This window comes from Buceros rhinoceros, unplaced genomic scaffold (genome assembly GCF_000710305.1).
Source record: "Buceros rhinoceros silvestris isolate BGI_N320 unplaced genomic scaffold, ASM71030v1 scaffold19125, whole genome shotgun sequence".
Classification (NCBI taxonomy): domain Eukaryota; kingdom Metazoa; phylum Chordata; class Aves; order Bucerotiformes; family Bucerotidae; genus Buceros; species Buceros rhinoceros.
Window position 1 is genome coordinate 1,867 of NW_010414784.1, and position 9,309 is coordinate 11,175.

General features: G+C 59.1%; 2 protein-coding genes across 2 annotated transcripts in view; one reads left to right on the plus strand and one right to left on the minus strand.

Annotated features, from left to right (window-relative positions):
- The window catches only part of NEIL1 (nei endonuclease VIII-like 1 (E. coli)), a gene marked incomplete at its 5' end in the record, with an annotated part of 2,847 nt that extends 1,863 nt beyond the window's left edge, over positions 1-984 (plus strand). The window contains 4 exon segments of the mRNA XM_010137213.1: positions 7-34; positions 379-440; positions 604-829; positions 965-984. Coding sequence (XP_010135515.1) covers positions 7-34; positions 379-440; positions 604-829; positions 965-984 — 336 coding nt within the window.
- A 643-nt stretch (positions 985-1,627) lies between these two features.
- Positions 1,628-9,288, minus strand: MAN2C1 (mannosidase, alpha, class 2C, member 1; the record flags this gene model as incomplete). Its single annotated transcript, XM_010137214.1, has 24 exons — positions 1,628-1,745; positions 1,826-1,929; positions 2,069-2,214; positions 2,318-2,397; positions 2,557-2,666; positions 2,784-2,927; positions 3,062-3,218; positions 3,414-3,518; positions 3,640-3,734; positions 3,864-3,946; positions 4,229-4,399; positions 4,561-4,646; positions 4,965-5,086; positions 5,515-5,638; positions 5,781-5,926; positions 6,218-6,313; positions 6,796-6,912; positions 7,053-7,145; positions 7,330-7,440; positions 7,598-7,704; positions 7,833-8,022; positions 8,455-8,632; positions 8,845-8,915; positions 9,166-9,288. Coding segments are annotated over 24 exons (2,877 nt in total), but the record flags the coding sequence as incomplete, so codon positions are not given.
- Between the last annotated feature and the right edge of the window lie 21 nt (positions 9,289-9,309).

Consider the following 9,309-nt stretch of genomic DNA (forward strand, 5'->3'; position numbering starts at 1 on the left):
TTGCAGTGAGAGCCTGGCCCCATGGCTCCCAAAGGTGAGTTTCTGCTCTCCTCCCTGCGGGACCTGCTCTGCATCTGGTGAGGGGCGGAAAGGAGCCCCCTGAAGCCAATCCTCTGCCCCAGCGCCAGTTGCTTAGCGCTCAGCTCACACATCACCCCCCGGGACAGTCCTGATGAGTCCCCTCGAGGTGCTGGCACTATCTGGTGAGGGGCGGAAAGGAGCCCCCTGAAGCCAATCCTCTGCCCCAGCGCCAGTTGCTTAGCGCTCAGCTCACACATCACCCCCCGGGACAGTCCTGATGAGTCCCCTCGAGGTGCTGGCACTCTCTGCCCCATCCCCTCCTCACCCCCCCTAACCTCGGCACACCTCCTCACGCAGGGCAGACACCCCGCAAGAAGCGCGCTCGTCTGAAAGCAGATCCTGAGGCTCCGACCCCCAAGGTAAGAAGCTTTGTGGCTCCCCCTGGCTCTAGAGGTTGCCCTGTTCCCCGTGCCTTGCTCAGGCCGCTCCTGAGTTAACGTGGGGCTCTTCCCTAGAGCTCCTCATCATTTGTCAGTCCCAGCACACTGCTGCTGCTAAGCTGCAACTCTGATGTCCACCCAGGTCACCACGCGTACCCCGAAGCGGCGCTCCAGGGCGCCAGTGAAACCCCCAAAGTCAGCCGAGGAGGAGGAGGTGGCTGACCAGGAGGAGGAGGAGGAGGTGGCTGACAGGCTGAAGGGACGTGCTCGAGGGAGGAGGAAAGCAACTGCTGCTCCAGCCTCCTCCAAGCCTGAGGCGCCAGTTAAAGTGAGAAGAAGCCCCCGGATGGCTGCGCACAGGGGCAAAGGTGAGGCTGGCAGTCCCTGCACAAGCGGGGGCTGCGGGCTGAGGGAATGCCCAAAGGTAGGAGTGATGACAGCGGGGCTTCGCGGGGCAGAATGAGGCACACCCTCGCCCTCTGACCGCTTGTTTCCCTCTCCAGGTGCAGTCTCTGCTGTGTGACTGCCACACGCTGCCTCCTGCTGCTGCTCTGCGCCCTGTCCCACGCCTGCTGCTGACGACCGCTGCGCCCTGTCCCACCTCTCGTGGGGAGAAGCCGGGCTGGGTGATGCGGCTGATTTATCCAGCATCCTCCTGCTGTCCCCCATGCGCTGGGCTCTGGCCTTCTTCTGGTCATTCCCCTCCTCCCTCTCCAGGAATCACTGTTTTTAGCTGACTAATAAAGTATTTTTGTGTAGAAATCACTGTACCACTTTTTGTGCTAAGGACAAGCCCTCTGCCCAGCCTGTTCCCCCGAGGGGCTGGAGCAGGCTTTGCCCCACAAAAATGGCTCTGCCGCCCCCAGTCCCAGGAGTGAGAGCCTGCTGAAGAGGATGTGAGAGTGGCAGCTGAACAGAGCCCCGGGGACGAGGCTGATCGGTGCAGTCACCTGGAAATAAGTACAGAAAACAGGCTGGAGCTTGTTTTCAAGTAATTCTCTTGTTTACTTGCGATCCCCCTCGGCAAGGGCAGTGCGAGAGGCAGGCAAAGGGAGCAGGGAGGGGCTGTAGCACGTCCCTGCACAGTTCCTGGGATTGAGGAAGCCTCAGGCTGTGATTTGCGCTCCCAGTGAGGGTGCAGCTTGCCTGCAGCCTCAAGGACACTGTCACTGCCTCAGGACCAAGAGGACAGAGAGCACAGAGAATGGCGTGAAGGGAAGCCTCAGGCCCTGCTGCTCCAGCGGCAGATGGCCCTGCGCCACTGGCCGCTCCAGGAGGTCACAGCTGAGGAAGAAAGCAGCGGGTGAGGCTGAACTGACTGATCGCCGTCCCCACAGGTGCCCAGCCCACCAGCATGGACTTACAGCATCGCCTCCTTAACCGGGAGGGAAGTCTGGAGCCAGGCGACAACTGTGCTGCCGTGAGCCTCATACAGCCGAACCACCACAGCATCGGGTCTGTCCTCAGCCTTTGGGGGAGGTCAGAGAGATGAGACAGGCACATCTCTCCTACACCCCGGGGTACAGCCATCACGGTGGAGTTCCTGACGCTGTTAACAACCACAGCAGAACCCATCTGCCCTTCCCACTGCTGCCCCAGGCACTCGCCTGCTTGACAGTCTCCAGCACAACCGCAGGCGAGCTGACAGAAAAGGCACTCCAGGCCGGGCGCTGGGCAGAGCTGGCTGGGACCACGTGGAGCGGGAAATTCAAGTTGTAGGCTCGCTGGATCACACCGGCATCCTGGAAGGAACCTGCGGCACAAGAACATGCAGCCAGTCTCTACACATGCCTGCCCCGGAGCATCCTTCCCCCTGCGTGTGCCCACAGGGCCCAGCTCTGCCCACGACCGCTCACCCCGGTGAGGCATCACGGCGTAGGTGAACTGGTGGTGCCCGATGTCTGCCGTGGCATCAGGGGACTTGGGTGCTCTCAGCCTGAGGCAACGAGAGGCAGGTGAGACTGCTGCCAGACTAGGCCAATACCAGACTGTTTCCTTACTTACATTTAGGAGCAGGCATTGCCTTCACTTCCAAGAGACACCCCAGAAGGCCATGGGGCTCCTGCAGCTCCCCCTGCACCCCAACCCAACTCACAGCGAGAGGCTGAGGATGTTCCCGTGGGCTGATGCCCCGTATTTGCAGTCATTCAGAAGTGCCACCCCGAAGCCGTGCTCAGAGATATCCAGCCACTTGTGAGCCCACACCTGCAGGAGGAACCGAGGTGCACGTTCACCACGCAGAGAGAGCTACTGCCTGGGACCAAAGCAGCCCCACGACGGGAGGGCAGCTTCGCCCCGGGGCCAGCCCGCCTTTCCTCTCACCTCGAATCGAGCCCAGTCCCAGGACGTGTTCCAGTGCGTTGGCCGCTGCAGGTGGCCAAACTGGATCTCATAGGTGGCATTTGTGCTCCGGACCTGCACCGGGAACTCCACCTTCAGGAACTTGTGAGCCTCCTTCCACTCCACCTAGACGCAGCAGCAGAAGGGTATCACCATGGGGGGCTGTCAGGAGGGGGAACGTAATTCAGGCACGAGGTTCGGCTCCCCAGGGCCCTGCCTGCCCGGTGCAGATGTTTGTATCTGGCAGCCGCGGGCCAGACCTGGGTCAGGAAGCGGAGGTAGGGGCACATGGCGTCCAGGATGATCTCCTGCGTCAAGGTGCTGCTTTCCCCGATCTGCAGGGAGAAGCTCGCGCTTCCCCGCAGGCCTCCAGCCAGGGTGACCTCCAGAGGCTTCAGCCGTGTTGTCACTGGTTTCCTAGAGAAAGGGACAAAGGCAGAGCTGGTCTCAGCCTGGCAGATGCAGGTTCCCAGCTCCCAATCCAGCTTCCCACGCAGCAGGCACTCGCTTCTCCAGAGTGACCGCCCCAGCTTGTTCCAGCTGGGACTGACAGGGAGGCCAGACCCTCAGAGCAAAGCCAAAGCCCACGTGCTGCACGCGATACTCCTCCACCTGGTTTCCAAGTGATAATCCATCACGTCCCAGGCATCCCAGTACAGGGGAACATCATCAAAGAGTGCAAACTGGTTGGCATAGCAGCCCTCTGGGACTGACTCTCTGGAACAAAGCGGAGCAGAGAAACAACAGCATAAGAAGAGCTGGAAGTGGAGAAGGGCATAGAGTGAGGAGTCGACCCGAGGAAGGTTTGAGGAGCCCAGTAACTGGGTGACAGACACACCTCTCACAGCCCACCAGCCGAAGCGAGGTCAGGTGTCCCATCGCATCCAGGCAGACTGTGATCACCCCGTTCTCCATGGTGATGGACCCGTCCTCCTTGGGGGAGAGGACAGAAACGGGCTGCACAAGCTCCCACTTTGTGGCAGTTGAGTGCCCCAGTTACAAACTGGATTTCTCCACGGTCAGACTTAGATGGGGGTACACTGACCAAGGACGACTGCCCACCTGCTTCCTCACTGCCACGGGCTGGGCGGGCAGGGATGGCTCTCCCACTACAGCGTAGCCCATGCTGGGGACAGTCACCAGAGCTGGAAAGCAAAGAGGTTCTGTTCCAACATCGGCCCCAGCCCTAACACTAAGTCACACCGTGCTGCCCTGCTGCTCTCGCATCAGACCTGCCCTACCCTTTCACACCCTCCTCTGCTTCATCCATAGCTCAGGGACAACTTGAAAGGGGATCAAGTCCCCAGAAGCGACTTGACAAGTCAGTAAACCCTCCCTGAGGCAAGAAGCAGCAGAGTATTTCTTTGTCATCTGTCTCTGCCCCTGTAAGAAATTCTGGTACGTGAGTTACTCCTGAGTCAACATACCCAAAGTCTCCGTTCTGGCTGGGCCAGTCCTGGAGATCACCTCAGTCCGTTCCCAGGGCAGAGTGTTCAAGACGAGGATGCTCTCCGCGCTCCCAGCCTTGGGCTGCAGCAGGTCTCTGCATAAGGACCGCACCGCTTCCTCCTGTAGCCGAGCACCAGCCCTGCGGATCTCTGAGCAACACCACGGCCCCAGTTGGACCCAGCCAGACTGTTTCTCACATCTAAGCGAGCTTCTCTCGGAGAGACCCATAAGGCCTGGAAGTTCAGGACTGAAACCTCTGCAGCCCCACCAGACCGGACTGGGCCAGAGAAGTGCCCAGCTCCCTGCTGACCTGTGTAGTTCTGCAGCGCATCCTCAACCACGAGCTGGACACAGCTGCCAGGCAACACATCGTGGAACTGGTTGAGCAGCAATAACCTGAACCAGAGAACAGAAACCAGGGGAGGACTTCACTAAGATGTCAACCGTAACCTTAGTAAATCACAACCAAGGGCAGTCGGAGGGGATTTTTTTATCCGTCAGGACTACCAGGTATATTGTTGCACAGGTTCCGATGAGTCAGAACTGGAGAGCAGTAAGCTCAGATAGGAAAGGAGGCTCCAGTCAGCAGAGCAGTAAGGCTTTGGAGTTACCACCTCTGTCCTAACTGCCTGCCCACTCACTCCAGAGCTTGAAATGAAGAGAGATGAAGCCCCCAGTCTCACCACATCCTTCTCAGGTACCACCAGTGCTCACCTCCAGAGCTGCTGCAGCTGGCTGGCGGGGTACTGAAATGTGCCGTCTCGCGCCACTGCCAAGGTGCTGAGTACTTCGATGTCATGGAGTATTCGCTCACACTCCCGGTTCTCCTTCTTTATCTGGTGTCAAAACAAGGAGAGGAGGAGGATGCTTAGGAAATTGGTAGCTGGGAGTGGATCTCTCACAAGCCCAGCTCCAGTGCAGGAAGGTGGGTTATTCGTGGCTGTTCTGAGTTTGCCATGCCCAGCGAGTTATTTTTTGCCACAGATCAAACTGAAACTCACAGCACAGGACATACCTTCCCCTGCCTCTGTTCTCACCTTCCTCCCCTCCTTCTGACTCTGCAGCTCTCTGCTAAAGTGAAGCACATGGCAGCTGTTGACTCAGGGGGCCCAGATCTGCCTTTTGGAGTCCTGACTACAAGGTGACTCCCACTGTTGAGACCTAAAGGACCCTGTCGAAGCCCTGGAGCTGCACCAAACCAGTGGCCCCCTTCCCTGGGGGAGGGTGGGGGAGACAGCTGTCCCCATTCCATAGGTGCAGTCACCTTGGCTTGGGTGGTGTACGTGCCATTGTGCAGCTCAAGGAAGAGCTCGCCCACCCAGGTGCACAGTTGCAATGACTCCTTCTCCAGGATGGAAAAGAGTCGGTCAGGAGTGGAGAGCTGAACCCTGCAGGAGAGATGCACCAACAGCGATGAGCCAGGGGAGAAGCTTGTGGCACGGCTGAGAGTGCAACCTGACCAGAAATGTAAAGGCCAAGCCTGGCTCAAAGCAAGTGCTCCTGCCAGGGGAGAGGGAGGGAGCTCTCCACCTTGGCAGCCCGTCTGTGTCACTCATTCTCTTCATCCGGTCCAGCATCTTCTGCGTGGGGCCTCCTCCTCCATCTCCAAAGCCAAAAAGGAAAGCGCTGTGGTTCACACGTCCTTTGTCCTTGTTGTTCTTCACCGTTTTCAGCACCTAGAGGGATTTTTTGAGAGCTGCAATCCCCTGGCGCCCACCCGTAGCTCCCACACAAGAAAACCAGTCAGCCTTTAGGGTGCAAAGCCCAGTCCTGCTCCTATTCTCCAGCCCCAACTTCCAAACTCAGGCACAGACGCACCTCCAAGGGAGGCACCCAAACAGCCTTTGCCTGGCAACCCTGCCAGCTACCCCGCTCCCTTCCCAGGCAGTGCCCTCTCCCCAGAGCCTTAGAGCTGACCCAAGCAGCTGGCACTCAACTTCACATGCAGGTCTGACCACCTCACTCACCTCCTCCACTCGCCCATGCATCCCGTAGGAGTCTCCGGGGGGGAAATGGGTCAGGACGCGGGAACCATCGATGCCTTCCCAGAAAAAGGTGTGATGCTGGAGGGCAGATGAAGGAAATGTGGTGTCAGCACCTTTGTCACCAGGGCAGTGCACGGGCACTTCGGAGCTCCCTGAGGATTCAAACTGGGCCTTCGCTTCCTCTCCACAGGACTGCAGGATGTCCCGACAGATCGGTGCAAGGGGACAGTTGCAAAAGGGTGGGGGATGGCACAAGGGCAGGGGACAGCAGAGGAGGGGCTGGGTTTGCTCCCTGTTAGACCTGCACGCTTCCCAACTGGAGGGAGAAGGAGTTTGTAAGGAGGAAGGAAATTGTAAGAGGCCAGCTGGGATCTCTAACCATGACTCTCCTCTCCCCTAGAGTCTGACAGGATATTGCCACCACCAGAAACTGGTGCCTTCTGGAAGTGTCAGCTGAACTGAAGGACTGGCTCAACCCGTGAAACCAACAGACCCAGCCCTGCAGACAGACTCCAGCAACAGCAAGTCCATCCCCTGGGAAGGAGGGAAGCACAGCTCACCGGGAAGGCGTTCACCAGGTTCCAGCTGAGCTTCTGTGTGAGGAACCGCTGGATCCCACAGCCACGCATCAGCTGGGGCAGCTGGGCCGAGTATCCAAACGTGTCCGGCAGCCAGAACTGGGGGCAGAGGGCGAGAGACACACACGAGTCGCGCTGGCCACAAACCACAGCCTGAGCTCTCAGAGGGTTTCTTGGTGGTCAGGCTCTCACAGAGAGGAAAGTGGAACAAGGAAGACGTGCAGGGAAGGAGCAAGCACCTCTGAGCAGATCCGGCCAAACTGTTCCTGGAAGAACCGCTGTCCCTGGAGGAACTGCCGCACCATGGACTCACCGCTGGGCAGGTTCCCGTCCTGGGGGGAAAGCAGAGGGAGTCCGTGCAGCAAGGCAGGTGCCAGGGAAGGCGATGTCCCGCGAGCGCCCCACGCCCACCATCATCCTGACCACGGGGAGGATCTGCAATGGCTCAGGAAAGGCTCTGCTCTCCCCCGTCCGTTGTCAGGAGCCATGCTGAAGGGAGCTCACCACTCTTCTCACCATTTCCACCCACGTGCCTCCAACAGGGATGAACTGCCCCTTTGCCACGAAGTCCTGAATCTGCGCATAGAGCCCAGGGTACCAGCTCCGCACCCATTCGAACTGCTGCGCCTGTCAGAGCACCAAGACCAGCTTCAGCTCGCACCACGCCGAGGTCCCTCCTCTTTGCAACAGTATAGGGTGCTGCTGGTCACCCCTGCATCTCATTTTCAGACAAGCTGGAGAAGCCACAAGCAGCTGGAGAGCTGCCCAGAGGGTGAGCACTCACCTGGGAGCAGGCGAAGGTGAGCTCCGGGTTGCACTCCATCAGACGGATCACTGTGACCCAGCTCCGAGCGCACTTACGGATGGTCTCCTCATATGGCCACAGCCAGGCTGCAGGGACAGACAGGTGGCCCCACGGCCGTGACAGCTGTCTGACAGCAGAGACGTTCCTTTCCTTTCCCTCGGGCAGGGTACGCAGGCCCCAGGTCAGCAGAGAGGGAGTGCTGTGCTTCTCTCACCAGAGTCAATGTGGCAGTGGCCCAGGGCATGGAGGGTGTGCTGGCTCTCGCCGTTCCGCTGGCTGAAGACAGCCGCAGCCAGGTCACGGGCAGCGGGGAAGGTGGAGGGGTCTGTAACGTCACACACGTTGACCATCTGGTTGGCAGCGTACAGCACCTGGAAACTCCTCTGGTTCTCCTCACCAAGGAGCTGGGGGTGGGAGCAGTAACAGCTCGACCCGGAGCTCGGCACGTCATCAGTACCTGCCTCGGGAAGAACCCGCTGCCTCCTTCCAAAGCCTGACTCTGCCGGCGGTGCCAGGGAAACACCGCGACTCCCCTTCACAGACACAACCTGATATCTTTGCTCCTGTGCTTCTAAAGCCAGGTGACACAGATGCCCATCCCAAAGGGCTTGGCTCTAACAGGTGCAGAATGTGGGTGAAAAAAACCCACCTGTGGCTTCTCTCTGTTCAGTTTTTCCTACACTAGACAACACCAGCTGTGCTAAAGCAGCTGGAGCAAACATTTGCTCCTCCGGGGCCTCCTGGTGGGAGGAGACAGGTCACGGAATGGTGAGAGAAAGAGACAGAATTATATTGTGGAAGGGGGTGAGAGAAAGAACGAGGAGGAGCTCACAGACCTGGGCCATGTCCAGCAGTATCTCCAGATCCACCAGCAGTTCATAGACATCCCTGTTGAAGACAATCAGCTCGGCCTTGCTCAGGGTGAACCTCCTGTCAGGATCCGGAGGGGCAATCATGCTGCCCTTGCCAGCCCCAAAGAGACCATTGCAGGCCAGCTCCACAAACAGTGTCAGGCTGGAGAGCAAAACGAAACCCTCAGGGAGCAGAACACAAGCAATAGGCCAGGAAAGTCCCTTCCCCCCTCCTGCGGCATTGACCAGCCTGACTTGAACAACGGACACTTCCCCGAGCCCCAGGACACAGACAAGGTTGTCCCACCCCGGCCTCCTGGCTTCAAACAACGCCCAGTTCTGCCAGGGGTGGGGGATCCCAGGCCGACCACCTACCTGTGGGCCTCCGTTTCTTTCAGGCTGCTTGTCAGGATGTAGCTGGTCTTCTCGCCTTCCTTAGTCAAACCCTGCAGGGGAAGAGCACGTTTAACACGTATCTTCAGAGGACCACGACAGTGGGCCAGAGGGGCAGGACAGGATCCATTCAGCTGCACGGAGGGGCCTGACCCCACATCTCACAGACAACGATTCATATCTCAGGCCCAACACTTGCCTGTCCTTCTGTTTTAATTGGTGACTGCCCTGTGCAGACCTCCAGCTGTTCTCGGCTCTCAGCGCAGCAGAGTGCTCGGCGCAGCCCCCACCCACCCTCCTTACCTGCACAGGCTGGGCATCTCGCCACACCATGCCCTCCCCGTCGCTCTCCCAGACAAAGTGCACTTCCCGCCCTGCCCATGCCGGGGGGATGCTCAGCTCCACCTTAAACCAGCACGTCTCCCACCTGCAAGAGAGCAGGCAGCA